This window comes from Zootermopsis nevadensis, unplaced genomic scaffold (genome assembly GCF_977971745.1).
Source record: "Zootermopsis nevadensis isolate Lab colony 2312 unplaced genomic scaffold, Znev_1.0 Znev_ptg000001l, whole genome shotgun sequence".
NCBI lineage: Eukaryota > Metazoa > Arthropoda > Insecta > Blattodea > Termopsidae > Zootermopsis > Zootermopsis nevadensis.
The window spans coordinates 16,910,383-16,932,644 of NW_028259133.1; the positions used below are offsets into that span (position 1 = coordinate 16,910,383).

The 22,262-nt window shown below is 40.2% G+C and overlaps 1 protein-coding gene across 2 annotated transcripts; it reads right to left on the reverse strand.

Moving 5' to 3' along the window:
• Nucleotides 1-700: 700 nt before the first annotated feature.
• On the reverse strand, nucleotides 701-22,262 carry P5CS (Delta[1]-pyrroline-5-carboxylate synthase). 2 transcript variants are annotated; one of them, XM_022070867.2, is made up of 16 exons: nucleotides 22,106-22,262; nucleotides 19,627-19,815; nucleotides 17,377-17,559; nucleotides 16,707-16,850; nucleotides 15,200-15,307; nucleotides 13,734-13,898; nucleotides 12,580-12,807; nucleotides 11,132-11,300; nucleotides 9,135-9,344; nucleotides 8,087-8,238; nucleotides 7,004-7,141; nucleotides 6,047-6,242; nucleotides 5,560-5,687; nucleotides 4,667-4,853; nucleotides 3,272-3,367; nucleotides 701-2,850 (listed from the first exon to the last, which is right to left on the reverse strand). In XM_022070867.2, exons 2-16 carry the CDS (start codon nucleotides 19,792-19,794, stop codon nucleotides 2,684-2,686), a joined length of 2,439 nt encoding a protein of 812 aa, XP_021926559.1. In that variant the 5' UTR covers nucleotides 19,795-19,815; nucleotides 22,106-22,262; the 3' UTR covers nucleotides 701-2,683. The 2 variants fall into 2 exon arrangements, with proteins under 2 accessions (XP_021926559.1, XP_021926558.1); XM_022070866.2 differs by having other exon boundaries at nucleotides 19,627-19,823; nucleotides 22,106-22,253.

Here is a 22,262-nt window from a genome sequence, read left to right on the forward strand (position 1 = left end):
GATAGCGAACAACATTAGTTTCAGGAACGCGGTACAGAACAGCGTTACACATCTGACAACATCTAGATGAACGCAATCAGCTTTTATAAACCAGATACCGATATTTCTCCGGACATTTGAGCCGACTTTAAGAACTTTCAGGAGGTGCTTAGGTTTGCGTTACAAAATCTCCCTATATGAAAAGATTCAAAACGCAGCTGGCAACAAAAATACAAGGGACTAACGGAGTGGAACTACAATGTGTTCATTTGCCTCCGGTCCTCTTGAATTACAACAAATATCGCCCAAATTTCAGTAGACGAACACGAATAAAATATTATAGTTCACAAAAGTAGAGTCATAAGTTTTGTTGAAAAGTCAGTACAGTCCTCTGCTACTAAGCTAAGAAGATGTAAAGGGTTAATCTTGGTCCCCGGAATCTGTATACTGGCTTGGCGCCTTCACGGTATTTCGTTGTGATGAGATATCAAGATATGGTTAACGTTTTAATACTTTTTTACGTCAATTTAAAAGTGGAACTGAATTACACACAGAGACCTTAAAAACCTGTTTACTTCCAAAAAGATCATAAATCGATAAAAGGATACCTTCATTTGTACTCGGTCACTTCCGTTGAGTTCTCTGGTAAATGTAATATGAATTTTTTAAGCATTACGATTCCTTACGTTATTTGAGTTAAATATAACATAATGCATACGAGTTCTGAAGAGGAATGTATTTTCTTGATACATATTGGAAATTGTAAGCCTGAAGGTTGCCATAGCAACGAATCAATTCCGTTTTCTTTGTTAAAAATAAAAAAGTAGTACAGTGTACTCAGATACACAAACCTTGCAGTCTGTGTTTGGAATACGGAAGAATTGTCAGAGTAATAAAAAAGAAATTGTTGTTCCCGTTTCCAAAACTTCTGATAGAACTGACTATTTCCGATGGATTTCCCTTGTCAACTTCATAAATAACGCTATACATTCTTCTTCTGTTAATGGTTGACACTGTCAGTGAATAAAATTGTTGGTGATCATCTGAGTATATTTGTAAGACTTGAGGTTCTCACAGCGGTGAGTATGAAGATTTCCGTCTTCTGGGTTGATGATATTCATTGCCCTGATGACGGAGGCAGTATGACCTCCGAAACGTTGGTTAACATCGACCAGACTACACAGCGCAACAACCCAGAAGACAGAAATCTTCATACTCTGATGACGGAGGCAGTATGACCTCTGAAACGTTGGTTAACATCTATCAGACTACACAGAGCAACAACCCAGAAGACAGAAATCTTCATACTCATCGCCCTGATGACGGAGGCAGTATGACCTCTGAAACGTTGGCAAACATCGACCATACTACACAGCGCAACAACCCAGAAGACGGAAATCTTCATCTGAGTATATTCATTATAATGTACCAGATATTAATGACATGGCTTCTTAAAAACAGATACATTATACTAAATGGGATGACAATGTAGCATCATATTACAGCATGGCCGCAGATGACTGAAATTAAACATGTCGGCCCGCACATGTATCCTGCGAATGTAAGTTTAAAGTAAAGATCTTTAAACTATTTCTGTGCCACAACTTTCAGTAGTTCATTCTGTCATTGAGAATTTGAGATTTAGGTTCTCACGAAGGTGAATGTGTCGATGTTGGTCTTCTGGGTTATAGCACCATGTGGACGTGTGTGTATTTTGGCCTACCAACATTTCAGGGAAACATACTGCCTTGATCCTCAGGGCTGATATCAGGGTTCCTATGTTCAAGGAAGAATATTATATTATAATATAATAATCTTGTAACCAGATATTTGTTGTGAGTGGCGTTGTTTTGCAGATCCACGAAGTTCGTCTTCATTCTTCAGTAAGTTAGAAGGGTAATACAATTTGCAGTCATAGTCTGTAACACGGTTAAGTTGCTAACCAAGTTTAACGGCAGAAAGACACTTTACCGCGCTTGCACAGGGGCGCCACGTTTTACGTCTAATGAGCACAAGGTCGTAAGATTTCACAGTGCTCGTGCTGGCCTCCTAGGCAGTAACCTCAGACCTCATACAAACACATGCTATCACATAATGGCGAAATTCTGGTCTCGTGTTGGTTACCTGTTACCCTAAGCAGAAATCTTGTTTTCTTGTGGAAGAAAACCAGGAAGGAGGGAGTCAGAGATATTGAATGTGACAGGTCTTCTTACTCGAAATAGATGCGTTACCCTATATATACATTCACTAGGCACTATGGTTGCTGTCAAACAGATTGAGAATATTAGAGTAAGGTAATTTACTGAGGAGAATGTTTGCACCCAAGAGGGATGAAGTAACAAATGGATGGGAAGATTACATAGCGAGGAGCGTTATAATTTATACTCATCGTCAAATATTATTTGGGTAATCAGATCAAGGAAAATGCAGTGGATTGGGCCGTCTTCCGGGTTGTAGCGTCGTGTAGTCTGGTAGAAGTTTACCATAATTTCAGAGGTCCACTCATCATCCTGATGATGGAGGCAGCAAGGACCTACGAAACGTTGGTAAACCATAAAACATATTCGTAATCACCGCCGTGACAGCCTCAAATTCTACATGTGGTACATCAATTTATTTCACATTTATATTTGATTTTTATGGCTTTTATTTTTTCAAACGTGGATGATTTATAGTTGAATATTCGCTATGGGTGGCTGGTCGCTTAGTTGACGGGCAGAGACTCGTGGATGAACTGCATAGATCCGCCCTCTGCAAAGTCAGACGCAGCATGGCCGTCACCCTTGAGCACCCACTTTGTGGTCAGCAACCCTTCCACACCCACGGGGCCTCGAGCATGAATACGAGAGGTACTGATGCCGACTTCAGCACCTGTAAGCACGAAACTGGAAGTGATGCTCCACTTATTTAGACCTTGGCATTAAATGGACTTGAGGCGCTCCTGAGGCGATCGCCCTGAAATTTCTTTACATAAAACATTTGTGCTCTTGGATTTGTGATATTTATATTTCATGCAGTGCAAGAAGTATGAGATGGGCGAGGCATGTAGAAGTTATGAGAAAAATGCATACATTTTAGTCGTGAAACTTGAAGGTAACAGATTAGGAGGTGTAGGCGTAGATGAAAGGGTAATTTTAAAACTGATGTTAAAGAAATAGCATGTGATGAACTAAATTCATCTGATGTGAAGCTTTCACGGCGGCTTTCATTAAAGTCTTCTCGGGCTATCAGTGATTAATCGCCGACGTTTCGAGGACCATCTCTGTCCTTATTTTCAAGGCTGTTGACTCACCAAGTCCAAATCTGTAGCCGTCAGCAAATCTTGAGCTAGCATTAAGGAATACGCATGCGCTGTCCACTTGAGTCTGAAAATACGTTGCTTTCTGCTCTGTGAACAAAAGGAACTTATTACTTCCCAACAGTACTGATTTCTTACTTTAATACCTCATGGCTTTGAAATTCGACTGATAACCTATTCAGATAATTGATACAGGTCTAAAATCAAAGCAGAAGTTTGAGTTTTGCTCTTAGAAGTAAGTTAAATATAGACTAAGTAAATTCTTTATACCATCTTTCGTGTTTATTTTATGATCAGTAATGAAATTTTTAAGCTTATATGTTTTATATAGGTATTAAAAAGGTTTACGATAGCATGTGCGTATGAGCCGGGATAGCTCAGTCAGTATAGTGACTAGCTACGGGCTGGACGGCCGGGGTTCGATCCCCGACAGGGGCAGAGGATTTTTCCTCTAGCCTCTGCGTCCAGACCGGCTCTGGGGCCCACCCAGCCTCCTCTACAATGGGTACCGGGGTCCTTTCCCGGGGGTAAAGCCGGCCGGGGCGTATTGCCGACCACTCACCCCCATCTAGTGCCGAGGTCAAGGAAGAGAGGAGCTATACCTCCACTCACCCCAAACGCCTACATGGCGTATAGTGGGATAAACTTTACTTTACTTTTACGATAGCATGTGCGTATGAGGAGCTAGATAAACTTTTAATAGAGCAGGTTTATACATTTTTAAAATAATTTATCTGACCTCACAAATATTCACGCACTGTCCGATATAATCGATTCTAAGTATATTGTAAGAAAAAGTTTGTTTAATATTCCTTCAAGGAGTTGCACACACAAGTTCGGGGAATTATTCCTTAATAAAGTCATTTATAGAATATAAGCTGGAATATCCGTTTTTAAAATAATGAGCTCTGAAATGATGAAATTCTTTATTTTTACGTTGCACATTTGATCCGCCCGTCAAGTATTAACCCGAAAAGGTGTTTTGGAAGCGTAATTATTATGTCTTATAAGTATTTGTATGAACCTAGTGATGTTGGGAAAACGCTACGATAATATCTGTTAGACCGCCATTGAAAATTGTGTCCAAACTCCTGCTTACGCCGTGCTGTAGCATTAATGATGTATGTTCGATTAGACCACACTCAATATGGATACATACGCAGCAAGGCAGGAATCATGTGTGAACGAAACCCCACAGGTCATTTCTGTTCATGTTTAATCTTCGTATTACGGGAGGTGGACGGTGGTGAAACCGGCTGCAACAACTGAATATCGCAACTTTTGTTGATGGCTGTCTTCTGGATTGTAGCGCCGTGTACTCTGGTGGAAATTTACCTACGTTGAACTTTTGCCCTTTCGTGAATATAGGAAATGAAAGACGAGAGTTACCATTTTGTGTCACGATGACGTCAGTGTGACCGCTGCCGTAAGTGTGGATGTGGTCCACGGCCTCCTCGAGCCCACCCACTACCTCTATAGTGCACCCAAGGCCGCTGTACTCCGTTTTGAGTGACTTCGCACGAGGCGGTCCAAACGTTAGTTGCTCTGCCAGTCTGGGGCCCGAGTAGATTGTCACCTGGCAACAAAAACCACGTTATGCACTTCGCACGGCAACGAGCATGAAGATACTGTCTTCAGGGATGTTGCGTTGTGTGGTGTAGTAGAAATTGACTGACGTTTCAGAGGTTCTTACTGCCTCCTTCATCAGGGTTTATTATTAGGACATGGTTCGGGATACGGACAAGTGACAGCTCGTGTGAAAGCGGTAATGAACGTTTGGATCCCATAAAGGACGCGGAAGTTCTTTACTAGGTAAGCGACTATTAACTTCTCAGCGGGGTCTCTGGTGCAAGCCGTTCGTTCAGCTGAAACATAATCAAGCTGGAGAAATTTAATAGGTAAACTTTCTCTTTAGGTGTCTGTAGTAGGACTAAGGTACAGATTGACGGGAGCACTGTTTTTGAGATTGAAAATGGTGACCTGAGGCCCGGCCTTGGTATTTTTAATGTCGGCTTACAGAAACCCAACAGATTCAAACAATGCAACTGAATTTTTGTTGTTGTTTAAACTTTGATTTAAATAGAATCGAAATGTTTAATTGTTCCAAATTATCGCTATCACCACAAGATGGCGGCTGCGTGGAGCAATACAAAATTGCGGACAGTCCGAACAAGGAATCTAATTAACACTGGCATTAATGGTTTCTTTTCTACTTTCGATCTAACTGGGCTTGGCGCTTTAAGTTTTAAGGGTGTGATTTAAGACTCGGGCGATGTGCTCACCCCTTCGTTCTTGAGCATAGTGCACACGTCAGTGAAGAACGACGACCCGCTCTTCACCAGGTCCTCGTGCAGGAGCAGTGTCTCCATGGCATTGCAGGCTGCCGGGTAGTCACACTTTGAGTCGCGAACTGCGAAAACGAAATGAAGCTTTATGCGCATGAATTGAAATTATTACACCAAAAAGAAAAGGCATACGAATATGTTTTTATAATTATTACTTAAATCTAATTGCTTTTCATGACTGTCCGTGCAAATATATTTTCAGGAACATCAACACTTTTACTTGAATTATTCAAAATGTACAGAGCGTCCTGACTTTTTTTTTATATTAGTTCGTTTCTCCTGAATGTTGCGTATCTACCTACAAGTCAACACGACTTTGGAATTCAAAATACGGACACCGACATTCTGACCGTTAACTGCCCGGTCCGTGGAAAGCTGAGGTGGCACAAGACTAAGGCCTCTTATACGTTTCCCTGGCACTCACTTATTTTCAAAGCTTTGGCGAGGTCTGCTTCGTTGTCCACATACACGTGGCATATGCCCTCAGCGTGACCCATGACGGGAATGTGGTGACTCTGGTCTTGAATGGAACGCACTAGCTCCGAGGAACCGCGCGGGATGATCAGGTCGATGTGACCCTCCAGTGACAGCAAGTCGCTGATCTCCTCGCGTGTCGAGACCTGAAGAAAGAAGGCGAAAATTGTGAGTTAACACTGCAAGAAATTGTAGGAGAAGCGAGAGGACACTGTGACGATGAATTGTAGCGCCGTACGGCCTGTTGGAATTTTATCAGCGTTTTGGAGGTAACTCATCGCCTTGATGTTGGAGGCAGCAAAGACCTCTGAATCGTCGGTAAACTTGTACGAGACTAAACGGTGCTATAACCCAGGAAACAGTTGTCTTTGCCTCCATAGTGGCTTGTTTCTTTCATGCTTTTTAACTAAAAATGTGTATACATTTCTGTGCTCATGCGTGCTACATGTTTAGACCGTCTGATACTCATTGCTTTAAAAAATCTAAATATTATGCTACTTTAAGAGTACAGTTATAATTGACACACACGAGGAATGGTACTAATATTTACATTATTGATATTGAAAACAAGAAAAAGTTATGAAAAGGAAAATAGATATTAGATCCGTGAACAGGATTTAAGCAGCACAAGCGTCTTTGGTGAAACTGTTGTTGAAATCTGGGGTTCTGTTGTCGGGACTGGGAGAAGGGGTTTTATCTGTCGTTAAGATGAGTCGTGTCTATGAAATAGGAGTGGAACATGTGGTGGGAAAAGGAATGAGGTAGTTGCAACCAGATACATTAAAACGGATTTAATATTATCACGATAAAATATGAAAATGTGTGTAAGTAACCGCGTTATTTGCCCCTAGGTAGAGGTCAAAGTTTAAATCATGGATTCCGAGAGCACAACTCTGTAGTCACTTACAAGAGAGATGGCGTTCCCGGCGCCCACCGCTTCTAGCGCCTGCCTTACCAGCTCCATTAGCGCTTTGTTGCTATGGGCCGCCTCACTACCTCCTTTCAGCAGCAACCCGTTGGCGGAGCTAATAGCAAGTGCGGCGACCTGAGGCACACAGAGGCACTGCGGTCAGGTTCACACCTGAAGCAGTTACGGTCGGACCGAATGAAATACGTCCAAACTGAAGAGAAGCGAAGAGGTGATTGGTTCTTGAACGTACCTTGCCGGGGATTGAGAAAACCACGGAGGTTCTGCCACAATAGCCTATGGGTCATGGTTCAAACCTGGAAAATTCCGAATATGGAACGGGAGTACTGACCAAGGAAAGAGAGTAGTGTACAATAAAGAGACAGCAGAAAGGAAGAGAGAAACAGAAGAGGTAAGAGCGAACAAGATGAAAGAAGAGAGAGAAAAGGACTGGAGGCAATAACCGAGGCTATTATTTTTACATGAGGCATCCATTTCTCAGACAGTGAAGTTAAAGTTACAAGATGTGAGGTCTTGTGGCAGATGGTGAATTGCATATCAGAGACGGTAGGGACGTTGATACTGAAAATTGTGTGAGTCAAAGACAGAGCGGCTTACACAGAATTCTTCGATCTTATAACCAACCAGTGTGTTTAAGTCGAAAGTACTGTCATGTTTACGTAAATAATGTTTAAAATCTCGGTTCTCACCTTATAGAAACACAGAACGTCTCTACAAAGCTCACCTAGTTAATGCTGTTTAAGTATATTATCGCTGTTTCTCGGGAGAATTGTACCGAACCTATAAATACACCCCGCGGATAAAATACAGACACTGAATGTTGAAGAAGGTGGTATTAATAGTCACAACTGTGCTTGAAATGGAAGCCTGCGAAATTTATAAATATATTCTAACTTTGGTCATGATTTTAACAAGACTTGCAGCATTTATCTGAGAGTTATCTTTCTTACTTTGGCAGGCGGATGAATGACTGAAGTGCTGATGCATTCGGTCAGACAGACCGTGACTATAATGCAACCAGCAACACTATTTTATGCATGATATTCATACTGTGACTTATACCTGAGGCAGACAGTCAGGCCGTGACTCGAAAATGACCAGTAACACTCCTATAGGCACTGTGACCTGCGTGAGGTCCAAACCTGGCGCCAGCCTGGTACGACGCAGAACTCTGTTCACGTTGATGTGGCTGCTTTCGGCGATCTGACGAAGACCTATGAAGTAACCACCCTGAAACTTAGTATAGCTTTTCTCATATTTCTAGAAGATTTGTGTTCGTGTGTCTTCTTCAAATCAAATTGCTTTCTTAGGTAATACCCAACATTAAAATAGTTTTCCATCTACGTAGCACTTCAGCGTGAGTTACCAATAACATTACGTTGGTACATGTTTTGGCAAGAGGGTTTCATCTACGTTGCTAAATGCGTACTTATTCTTTATATATAAGGATACACTCTATATTATAATTGCAGCAGTAAATCGGTAAATACACATTCATAAATAAGAATAATATGAACCACTAATATCACAGATGGATAAATATGGTACATTTATAACAAGATTATAAAGCTATAATTTTATGCACAAAACAGCTGGGAACGTTGCAAACTAAATAAACAAGTACGACGCACTGTAGATGACAGACTCGTGTCGAAACATGTGGGTACATAATATTCTTACTGAAGTATTGTGTGAATTAAAAACAATGTTAACATGGAGATGGCTTTCTTCTGGGTTGTTGCGGCGTGTAACTCATCGCCCTGATGATGGAGGCAGCAAGGACCTCTGAAACGTCGATAAACTTCTACACGACGGAACAACCTAGAAGACAGCCATCTTCAGAATTACCGCCGTGGAAACCTAAAATCCTACAAAGCTAACATGAATAATACATTTTGTGATTCTATATGTAATATTTGAATATCGGCTTATCGTGGACTCTGATCCATGAGTTGCACACTTTTCCATAGCCATTAAGCAGACGGTCATGCATTACGGCTAGGTCATTGCTGTGTGCAATGATTTACGTGTGCACTTTCAGTTGCCTTACGCGCAGAGTCTCAGAAATCTATGGTGCATTAACTTAGAGACATGATTTATATATAGTCACCTATAGCCAGATTTTTCAGTTTGGCAGGTGTTAAGGACAACCTGGATAGAAGTGGTTTGTTGAGACCGCTCTTTGTGGCCTCTGCCAAATCCTTGTCGTTTGCTTCAAGGATTTCCTTTTCCTTGCTGAGTAACAAATCAGCCAGAGTGTAGATGCAAGTGGCTCGCTCTTCTGGGGCTAATCCCTGTAGAATCCGACTACCATTCCTGGCTGTACAAATAAACACACATGATAAACAGAATTGTTATCGTATGTTTATGGCGATCTAATGGGTTATGGCTCCGTATGGACGTGTAGGTAGGGACCAGGGTTTCGGAGTAGCATATTACATCTATTTTCAGGTACACACGAAAACACATAGTTATGCAGAGGTTGTGTGTAAATAAGTTACAAAGCTCGTCATTATGCAGTTTTTCCTAGGTCTAATCTCCGGGAGAGGTAAAGGATTTTTCTTCTAAACTTTGTGTTCAAATCGATTCTGCGGTCTATTTAGTCTCCCATTCAGAGGGATCGGCGATGCCGGGGCGAGACGCTGACCACTCAAGAGTTTCTAGAGCCACGTTCATGGAAGGGCCGGAATTGCACAAACTGGGGACAGCTTTAGGAAGCATTTACGATCACCATTAGCCCGCGTCTAAGACGTCGGCAAATATTCTGTTCAAGACCTACATCATTTGTTTCTTTAAAAAAAGTTTTTAATTGTTTTATTATTCGACTAAGCTAAGAAATCTCTTCTTGTGTAAAACAATATATTTTATAAAATGATTTAATACCGTGTTTTAATTTATAATTTAAAACAAAATTAATTTATTTAAATTTAAGTAAATTAATAATTTAGGATTTTCCTACATGCACAGTATTATTTTAGAAACGATTTGATAGACTTTGACAGTAATTTTCGATGTTGTGAGGGTTGTATTAAATGTTATTGTAATCCATTAGTGCACAACAGTTTCGCTTTGTCTTGTACTCGGTTCACTTGCGACATGTTTCGGTTTATTCAATCAAAAACATAAAGTGAAACTGTTGTGTATAGACGGATTTCAATAATATTTCCCTAGCTTTATTTACTTGGTACAAAGAAAAAGGGGTCTTTTGCACTCGGTCGGATTGTTGATAAGATTCAAACGAACCGATTCTCGAAAATGATGCGTAGTGTCCACATCTGTTACAGAGTCTGTATCAGAAAGGAGGCGGGTGACTGTGAAGTGTATGGGTATATTGGGTTATTAATCATTCAATGAGATAAAAGCGTCTAGTTTATGCTGGGGAAGAATGGAAGGGACACAAAAATGTAATTAAGAATAATGTGAGTCCATGATAAATATCATGCAAGTACGTAGCACAGTATCAGGTCCCTGCAAACGATAATGAAAATTAATGGACAGTCTTCATTTGTGTAGTTAGAGGTGTCTTCACGGTGTTTCCATGCTATTCTGTATTCACAGTACGTGTCAGGTGGCTTTTTTCGCGTCCAGTCGACGACAGCCTCGACCTTTAACGTTTAAATCGATACAAACAGAGGCATTTGAGCAATATTAATCGGAAATTTAATATGCTTTAGAGTCATCTGGAACTGATGGTGGGATTTTGTGGACTCGGTAATGAACATTGTGATTCCATAAAGGGTAAACGTTTTTTGACTAGCTATGCGACTATTTCCTTTTTAAGGACTCTGCTCTGTGCGGTTAGTTACAGTGAGTGAAATAAATCTGTACTGGTATGTCTTGTACTTTAGCGTGTTTAATAATTGCTAGGTGTTCTGGAAATGTGTAAGAAATATAGTACCGCTTGAAAGATAATTGAGAATCGAAAGGGTTAAATATTGTGAATTGCATTTTTTTAAATTTTATCGTGTAGGAATTTTTCTTGGGAAGTCCGACTATTTCGAGAATTTCATACTGCCTTTAATTCCAAATTCTGTATAGGCTGTAGTCCAGGCTCAGGCCATATCACACGTAAAAGAATTTGCAAAATCCCATGTTCACGTAACTTACCGTTCTCGGCGAGAATGTCTGTGGCAGCGTTTCCTCCGTTGCTGCCGCTGTAGGTGAAGAAGGTCCCTATTCTTCTGCCACGCAGAATGGTCTTTATTGCGTTGTCCTGCATTCCATTGCAGACTACAACACACACTCCTCGCTCCAGAGCCCACGCTGCAGACTTCACCTTTAACGCAGTAATGCGATAAATAAAATGAAAAGAATAAAGCCCTTTTGTTCGTGTGGTGTGGATTCCACGGTACACGAACAATATTACCTTCATTAACCCTTTGAAGCTGAAGTTCGTCTAAATAATATTTAATAATCCAGTCTGTATCGCAGAGGAAACAACTTACTGCAGCTGGTTAACGATGTTTAAGAAAATACCTGTTTACTGTGAGAATCGTAAAGAACATAGAAACAAATTACACGGTTCCTGATTGTTAAAGCAGGTGGTATATATGTTTACCACTGGACTTCACGGGGTTAATTAAAATAAATTATCTACTATCTTAATAACACGAGAATACTGCTACAGAATTGCAGAAAGAAACGTAGATTGAGGGTGAAATATTTGGATCCAAGAGGAATTTAGTGATGAGAGGCTGGAGAAAACTGCTTAATGAGTAGCTCCATACTTTATACTCATTATCAAATATTATTAGGATGATGAAATCACAGAAGATGAGATGGACACTCATTGGGCAGATGAAAATTGTGTAGAAATGTTTGGTTCAAAATCTGAGAGGAAGAGGCCACTCGTAAGACCTAAGTGTTGATGGAAGAATAATATTGATATACTGGGTCAGCGTGTATGTGTGTGTGTGTGTGTGTGTGTGAACTGTTTTGAACCGATCGATATCATAATCCATCACAAGCGGACATGACCTGCGCTACTCGCTGTGGATCTGGTGACTGCTAATCCGTATCTGTTGTACTGTTACATCGTGCTCTGATCTCGCACATTTCCATGACGCATACTAATTTACATACTCGTGTGTGAGAATAATTAGAATCCGACCACTTTAGCTGACACTGAAAGAAAGATCCCGACTGAGAAGTCCGTGTTGATGACATTGAACACACAGTTTTACTTCCGTGAATCCAAAAGTTTGCGTCTGTTGGAGTGAGACACGAATCTGAACTCCATGCTGTTAATATGCGGTGTGCAGAAAGAGTGACCCAACGTCAGTTTCGTGTTTTTCGAAGATCTGTAACTAAACAAAGTTTGAGACTGTATATTGACGATCTAACCTCACAAATTCAAATGACAGCCATATTAATAATAGGTCTATTCTACCTAGTGGCATGAGGTTTAATGAAAATCCGTCGGATGATTAAAAAATTGTTATGCGGGGGTAGACATTTTAATACTATAAGTCTCTCTATCCTTACAAAATAAGGAAATTAAAATGGCTGTTGTATTAGATTACTTCTTGCACGTTCAGTTCAGCTGTTCGGTTTACCTTGGAATCCATCCCTCCTGTACCGACGCGAGATTTTTTGCCGAATTTGACAAGATCGTTCATGTCCGGAGTGTAGGTCCATAGAAGCCGAGCTCCTTCCTGTGAAGGGGGCTTCGTATAGATCCCGTCCACATCAGACATAAGGACCAGCAGGTCCGCCTGTACTTCTGCAGCCAGCATGGCCGCCAAGCTGTCGTTGTCCTTGAGGCTGATAGCTCCCATGCGGTTCTGGAAATAACAGCACAAATTGCGTCGCTCATTTTGGTTATGAAGCCACGTAGACTCATAGGCAATTACCAGCGATCGTAAAATACATGCTGTCACCAGTTCTGAAGATGGAGACGGTATGTTTATCCGAAACGCTGATATCAACCTGGAGTCTGCACTGTGCTATTCCCGAGAAAAACGCTATTGTCATCTTCACGGCCGTGAGAACCTCAGATCAAACAACAATACAAGTGAACTGCTAGTCTATGAAAGAGACACGCTACGTCCTTGTGATAAGGTTCCATGCACAGCGAAGTCTCTAATTACCTCAGAGTAGGCCTATCCATTATATGCTTCTAGCGGTCCCTAAACGCACAATTATGTCTGAAAAAGGAGAAAGACCGAACGAGGAGAACGCAAACAATGACAAAATAAAACAAAATAAAACTGGCACTTTCTTTGTGCCTGATGTTCTCGGGATGACTTGGGTCTTGGCCTATTGACTAAAGTGATTGACTTCTGGCCGAACGACAGGAATTCGATTCCTTGAGCAGGCAGATATTTTTTTGCCCACACATCCACGTCGGCTCTGGGCCCACCGAACCTCTTGTTCCATTGGCAGATAGATACATGGGTTTTATCAACAAAAAGCCACTTAAGTGTTTAATTTACAACTCACATCTACCTAGTGCCGAGGTCTCTACCGACGTGGATGGGCAATGCAACATCACTTCCCCTTCGTCCCCGAACCTCGGCTGGATGGCCTGCAACGTGTGTGTTTGATATCTTGCGACAATTATAACTACACCCGCAGTAGGTAGAACTTATTCCTGTGTAAGATTTGAGGTTTTTACGGCGGTGAGTCTGAAGATTGCTGTCTTCAGTTTATTCCTACAGTGCGCACAGTAGAGTTTTAAAAGTTGAAGACCAGGAGGTCTAGTGCTAACCTTCATTGAACCTTTGGCGATTTCCTCATCTATCTGCGGTGGAGGCGTTACTGCATCGTTTGTGTTGATGATAGGCACGATATTGAGGCTTATGAGTTCCGACAACGTGCTGAACAGATTTCGCCGCGTCTCTTCGTTGTAGAAGTCCGGCTTCGTGACCAGCACCTGCACAAAACATTCGGGAAGCAGAATATCTGAAGTACTTTTAGCAAACCTTTTAGGGCCTCGGGAGAGAATAAAGGTATAATGGACAGTAGAAGAACAGGAGATAGAGAAGAATAATGGGGGGGGGGGGGGGGGAGTAAGAGACACTGATTTTCTTGAAGGATGCAGAGAATCGTTTGGTAGGTCGAAGGCTCAAAGAATTTTTCCTCTTCTCCTGATAATGAAAGAACGTGTTTGAAGCGCGAAGTTGATCTAAATTTTATTTAACTATTTATTTTCAACTTCAAAGGAAATGCAACACGGCTTCATTACGAGGTTCCGTACACATACTTAGATATGGCCTGTTAACACATTTGCAGCCACACTTTTAATATTAATATATTATTTTAACTCTCAGCACAAGTCTTATATATATTTTAATATTTTAACATTTTATGTAATTGTTAAGTTGCATGAGAAATACACTTACCGATATAAGTTTTATATGTCACGTAAAAAAATTATGATATTGATGTTTTGTGATATAACAAGCTGTGTTTAACCGCAAAAATACAACCTAGGAAATTGTGATCCGTACCGGAATGCAAGTAATATCCTCATACGTCTTTTGTAAAGTACAATCGGAGGTATTAAACCCGCAGTGTTCGATAGCTCCCATTTTGGCCACCAGGTTGCAGCACTACATTGTCTACCTCACGACTTTCCTCATGCATCGTTTTGTTATCACCGCTCGTAGGATATTCAAAATACGATTTTGAGGTCGTGCAGAATAGCACAAAATGCACGTCAAATTTCATCCAAATCCGTCAAGTGGTTTTCGTGTTGAATCGATTGGACGGACGGATAGATGGACGGACATGATTCTACCATAACGTGTTCTCGCTGTGCACTTCGTACAAAGAACACATAAAATAATACACTTGTGTTTCTAAGACGGAACAGGAAATGGAGAAGTCTCCAGTGACAAGGAGTTCATACGAAGTGAAAACTTTTTTATTCTTTAAAAACTTATCAAATTTACATACCGTCACACACACATAACCACTTGATGGTCTTAGCCTATGTTTCTTCAGAAATGAATGGTGAATGAAATCACACCACTCGCCAGTGATCCACGAATAACATAATTTAACCTTTGACCTCAAGGCTATTCAACAGATGTCAGGTCAGAAAACAGCTGTTTGTCACACGGCCTGTAGGGTAGCGATGTAGAGCAAGTGGCTTAGATCGGAGACAGTCGATAACCATAACGCTAGGGTATAGTACAATTGTGTCAGTATGCAACAATGTAGGTGGGTTACCTGAGCGATCTTGATCCCGTATTGAGAGAACATGGCTTCGTACAGAGACATGAGGCCAGATTGGCCGACCGCAGCTGCTGCTCGAGCATCAAGCAGTTTCCCAGTGTTCTGAAAAATGAAAACATTCTACTGTACCCTGTCTTCTGGTATTTTGGCGCTGTGTTCTTGTAGAACGTGATCGAATTTTCAGAGCATCACGACGTCGGTCGGTCAATTTCTACGAGACTACACGGCGCAACATCCCAGAACTGTCTTCTTTAAAATACACATACAAGTGTAAAAAACGCAATTTTCACAATCTTTTCACAAAACACTGAAAACCAATTTGTATCATAATAGTATGCATTTTCCTCTTATTTATATAAGAATTTTCCATCTGCTAAAGTGTTTGAAGTGGAAACGGAATAAAAGAAAGAGTTTAACGGAAAACACTCTCAGTAATATTTATTCCTGTTCGTATAAACAATTCTGTATCGTGCTTAGTAGAATTTGTAAGTAAAGAAAAGGAATTTCCTGTCAGAATTAGAAAATAATTAAATAAATTTTTGCGAATGGTGGAAAATATCCTGCACTTGGGCTCATTTGTGCTGTATGTGGAATCTTTTGTCGGAGTCTCGACTCGCAGTGTTGATTTGTGAGGATCGTGAGGTATGGCGTCTCAATGCTCCTTTTGGTTTGATTTAGAATTGTAGTCGACGTTGCGACGGTGGGCGTCGTGACGCTTGTGAGATTAATCTGCACCAAAGATGCCATCATGTGTCGGGGTCGCAACGCGTATCGTTTGGCCTATCGCCGTGGGTTATTCTCCCGAAGGTTGAATATTATAGAAAGAATTATCACTAAACACAGACTCTTCACCGATACTCCGATCCAGGACGGACTTTGGGTTTGTGATCTTAGATCCTGTAATCTCCTCTCTGGAACGAACAAATTTTGCCTTGGCGCTATTCTTATCTTGTCCTTAGTTTTGGAGCTAAATAAAATTTCTTCTACAGGACTCAAACCCAGTTCAGTTCTCGGTGAGGTGGCGGTTGTTCATGTAATCTCCTTTTCGGGACACGCTGCTTTGGTCAATTTGACATTCTTTTGTTGTGCTTATTTTCAGAGGCACAGAAATCATCTTCACTGGGAATCGAACGTAGGGTAATTTCTCTGGTTTCTCTTCTTTGTTTCTATAATCTCATCTTTAAATTAACTGACTTTGATCTAGGCGCCATTCTTATATTGTTCTTAGTTTCCGAACTATGGGAAGCGGGAATCGAACTCAGGACAATTTTCCTGAGTTTTGTCCATCATGTGATCTATTACTGGTCTCAAAAAATAATGATCGGTGCAATCTGATTTGTCCCTTCTGGAGCTATAAGCGAACGAACACGCAAACCCACAATTTCAAATTCGTATGTACGGTTGTTAGGAAAGAATTGGATTAAAGGATTAATTTAATATAATATATCGCGTTTCTTATCGATTGATTGTCTTAATATTACCTCTGTGCTTTATTTCTCACCTCTCTGGTGTGGTCTTTTGGCGACAGTGTCTCCCTCATACTAAGAGACATGAGCAATTCTTGAGCCATCTTCTGTTTACCGAAAGCCACGGCACCGCTAGTTACCATGATACACTCCCTGCCCTCCAGATGACATTCAGCGACCTGCCAACAAAATAGGGACCTATTCTTATGCTGATTTTAAACAGGTTATTTTCATATAAAAAATAAAACCAACGTCCAGATGTATTGTTAATCAAGAGGCATTATAGTGGTCCTGTTATGAGAGTTTATGAGCGCAGATGCGGAAGAAATTCAAAAGACATGGGATTTCGGAGTCTCACGACGGCGACTATGAAGATAACTATTGGAAGGTGGAGGCAGTAAGCAAGTCTGAAACGTCGGTCAATTTCTACGAGACTGCACGGTGCAAAATCCCAGATGTTATTTATTTTCAGAGTCAAAATAGTTCATCATGAGGACGACGATGAAAGTCCTGATGATACAGGCAGCAAGCACCTCTGAAGCATTGGTAAACATTTACCAGACAGCGGTAGAAAATCAGATATTTTATATGCCTTTCAGATACAAAATTTATTAAAATCTGAGACATTTTGAGCCCCGTATCATTCATAATTCGAGAAATAAGTCGAGCCGCGTAAAACATCGAAGATCGCCATGGCTGTTGTACCTGTTCAACAATCGATGCGAGTCTTCCGAGGGCCAGACCGTGTTCATCCTCTCGCGTGATGACTGCGCTCCCCAGCTTGATGACCAGTCTGCGAGCGTACTGCAGCTGACTGCGGTCAGTGAACATTGGCTTGCGATGCTCAATACCGGTCTGGAGTCCTCGATGCGACTCCCGACGCACGCACTGCAGTACAAAATGTTATCAGACATGACAGGAGCTGAAAAAACAACTGTGAAATTATCAGATTAACTCTTTGTATACTACGAACGAGATATATCTGTCCCGAATTTATTTGGAATTTGAGAAGATCACTGGCAGATGCCGTTAACAGTCCCAACATCTCTCAAGAGCTGAACTTTATGCCTTTTCAGAAACATGTAACTGCAGGATTCTTAGAACATTTTACAAAAATAAAAATAAATGGGGAATATGTGCAATGAAACTTACTTATTTTTGTAAATCTTTATTATACTTTTTTCGTGGGATAATGATGTTCATGTACGTAAGCGTCTCTGTCCTATTTAGTAGCTGTTCCGACAGAAAAAAACCCAGCATGCCTTAGGATTCGGAGTCAGAAATGTGAAGGTTGGGTAAATAAGTGTACGGGTGTAGAAATGAAGGTGTTGCATTATACTTGAGTTGATATCTCTCAGAACAGACAATTCAAGGATGTATATTTTTGCCAATCTGAGCTGGCACTGTTTAAGAATTAGCATTTAGTTTGCTTTCATCGTACTACAAAATTCCTGTAGTGGCCGACGTGCTCAAGGAAACTAACCATAACGTCCTGCTGAAGAATTTTAATTGTACAGAAGAAATTTCATCAAGTAACTCCTGTCTTTTCCCAAGCACAGCAAATGAATGTCTGGAATTTAAGTCCGGAAACTCTCTCCCTACAACTTCTTAGGCTTTATCACCCAGAAATTCCTATGTACCAGCAGCAAAGCCAGCTGAGTGCAAAGACCTCATAAATGAAGTAGAACAATGTAAAGAGTTCCTTGAGGACGAGCGAAATCTAGGCGAAACACAGCTTCTCAGTTGATAAGAGGAGAGAGCCGAGGAAGGACGGTCAGTATAGTGATTACGCTGCCGGCTGGATTACCGGAATTCGATTCCTGACAGGATCTTTCTCTTCGTCACCTGGTCTATACCGGACATGGGACCATACCTAGCCTCATATCCAGATGCATGGTGTGTTTACCTCGATGTTAAGACGGCTGGGGCGTCAAGCTAATCATTCATCCCCATCTGTTGTCGAAGTTACGAATTTATCCGCCTTACGTGGTACTTAATTAAGCACCAGGAAAATTTTTATCTTAGCTTAAGGTATACTTTGAAATATGTATTAGATTTCCTATTGCTAGACGAGGTCTTAAAGTAATTTATGGTGTATTCACAGAATTCCCTGTGTAAAAAGAACTCGATAACTTTGTTGAAGAATTTTATCAATTAAATGAAAAGACGTATGGACATCTTTGAAGGACACTTTGAAAACATTGACCTTTCGTCGTTTCCGTATTAGGTCAGTATGACCACTGGAACAAGCCCCTCCCCCGTTTCTTCTATGACCCGACTTGTTGCTGGTCTCATCCATAATATAGAAAATTGCAGTAATTTAATATGTCTTTAAGCACTGCTTCGTAAAACAGTCATTGTTTGAAATTTGAGTTTTCACAAAGATGTCGATGTTAGTCATCTGGGTTGTAAAACCGCGCGGACTTCAGACAGATGCCAATATTTCTGCTTCTTTGGTGTTTGGCGTTTTGAATTTTCCTTGACATTACCTCAAAGTTAATTAATTTTGTCTCTTAAAAATGGTGAAATTAGGGATCGGATCGTAACCCCCCCCCCCTCCCAAAGCATGCCTACTCTTCGTTACAAAGATGTTTGTTTATTGTGTAAAGAAATTAATGATTAATTTATTTTGAGAAGAAAATGAAATGCGTGAAAGAATCTCTTCTCTGGGGCAAAATGAGTTTGCTGAAAGTGGTTGTGATGTGCAGTTGCTAATCACTGCTGTCCAACGAATTAATGTCATATTAGGTGCCTACCTGTAAAATATGAAAAAGTGCAACTCTTTGTAAATAGATTGAAAAGGCTTTGCGGATTAATGTCCTTGAATAACAGGAAGTGTATGCTTAGGCTTTTCTTGCACGGAAAGCAGCTATTTTCTTTCTGTAATACCAAGAGGTGTTATTTGTCAAGAGTTTTTATTTGTATTGTGAACATGACAAGAGTTGAAATGGCTACCTTATGAAGAGGGAAGAGAATGCGGGATGAGCGATCTCTGACGTCGTTGAACAGAGGGATAACGGAAACAGTTGACCGTCGTGGCAGCCTCGCCGGATGTGTGTCGAATGCTCCATGCAACAGCATACGTCCTTGTCCGAACACATTCGCCGTTCTTTGCCGGAACATGTTTACACCAGAAATATAAATCTGAAAAACTGAACGTCATTTTTAAGTGAACCCTTGAAAGGATTTTGTTAGCAGTGTTGTTCAATAGAACCAAAAGCTGACATTAATAAAAATCTTCTCGGGCAGTCAGCCAGTGTGGCATCCGGTCACATCAGGACCCTGATGATGGGAACAAAGATGGATATTTTCGTGTAACCATTTGTCTCGGCTGTTTGCCCTAGAAGATTTTAACGAATTTAGTCGCCGCGAAAGTTTCAAATCAAAAGCGGACGTTTCTCATTTTTTCTAAAATGTATTTCTTATTCTATATACCATGAATTTCAAAACACTGAAATTCCATTACGGATGAAATTGTTTTTAAAGTCATCACAACCAGTTGATATTTGTAGACCGTTTGCTTACTCCCAGCTATTCATTAATTTTATACTCTTGTAGAGAATTTACAAAAAATGGAGCTGCAGATACTCGTATCTTCGGATCGGCAGCTAAAATGGATCCGCGCACAGTAGTAAAATTTTTACGTGATATGTAACCACTGTGAACACACGCATGAGACGGTAACATGCGTATACAAGTAGAATTGTGTTTTGTGATGTGGATATGTAAAAATGATGGAAGAGAGTTAATCCTTAAGTGAAGTTTAAACTACTGGCCACAAGGTAATGGAGTGTGGAAAGAGGAAGGATACGGGTTGTAACTGAGCCTAGAATTGAATTACGAAAAGCAAATTTAAATAGGGAATGTGTCATTGAGGGGTATTCTTACAATCATTCCCCTCATGAAGATTTTACAGTTATTATTTATTGTGTTGCTAAATTAAATTACAGATTGCACTCCGATACAGATCGAACTATGTGTTATAAAATGTGCGCTGAACTGGAGAGAGACACTCGTATATAACTTGGCAAGCTGTAGGCCATCTTGCGAGGTTAAATAACTGTCTCTTTCAAAGGTCGGGTGTCATGCAGACTACGTCAAGATAGAGCGCGAGTGGAGTTATGTTTTCGTATTGACTCACATGTTTTGAAAGAAAACTAATTACTCTATTTTAAAAGCATCTGCTTCGCTTTGAAGAACGTTACGGTCTGAAGTATAACATACAGCTCTTATCTAGACACGTCACATATATTGCACATTTATTCTTTTTCCTTATTTTATTTGTTTTTATTTCCGTCTCTCTACATTTTATCCTTCCGTTATGTGCAGTAACTTTGCTGTTAGATAGTGGAAGTTACTTTATCCTGATATGTATAAATCTCAACAAATTTTTCTGTGAAAAGTTTTGGTAGAACTAACTCCGACAAGACTGAAATGAATTCTAATGTCTTAAAATAGCAACGTGTTGAAAAATGTTTCCAGTTACGAGTAATGTAACAATAAAATATATAGCACATATACATCTACTATAGAAAATGTCATATATATTTTCGAAAAATTGCGAATTTCCTTGTAAAAGGCTTAGTGGTGAGTATAATGATCATAAATCTATGCAATGATCTTCATGGGCATGCACTCCAATAGAGCAGGTTTTTCATGACTTTGCATACGTAATAGGTTGCCTGTGATTTTATTGCTGAAAGAAATTTAGCCTGCAGAGTAACGGTAAAAACACTGCACTATATAGTCAGAATTAATATTTTAATATTTTCCGTCAAATCAGAATTGTTAATAAGATAATAAAATATAAAATATTTAAAATATCATTTCACGTTCCGCATCGAATGATCGATTTACAAATTGGAACGTTCCAAATATTTTATATTTTATTATCTTATTAAAAATTGTGATTTGACGGAAAATATTAAAATATTAACCTAATTCACAATATGACGCAAATATACTACCTTATAAGTCAGAATTTTTTTTTTTTGCAAATATTAGCCATATCGAAAAGAAAATAATCCTCGTAACAGTTCCAGATATTAATAAGTCAAGCATTTTATGTCATGAAAAAATATTTTGTTTAATGATCCGTTCTTGAGTAAAGTATTAAAATTAGGCCAGGACGTCTTGTGAAATGTGAGCTACTGGTGCCGTGAAAACCTGGAGTCTAACGATATGAGTTATGTTAGATTCATGTGAACTGATACCACATTCGGGCTACAAATTCCTCCAGAAGAACTCCAGTATAAAAATATTAGATATGCTCGAAATTTCGCAAATGAAACATGGGAATAGGCAAATAAGTATGGATCAGACACTACAAATACGTGATTTGTTAATTTTTTGTAGGCATGCAGTGATATTTATTGACGTTATTCGAATTATATCTTCACTCAAGGAATATCACACTGGATATTACTAGGTTTACCTGTTACGTTTTGTCCAATCCCAGCTCTATCACAATAACTTTCGACACCAACATACACTAGGATGAGCTCACAAAACAAGTGAAGTTGTAGCAAGAAGTGGAATTGTGAGCACAGAGTTTGAACTTTAGCCTAAACTTTGATATATGACGCCCGATC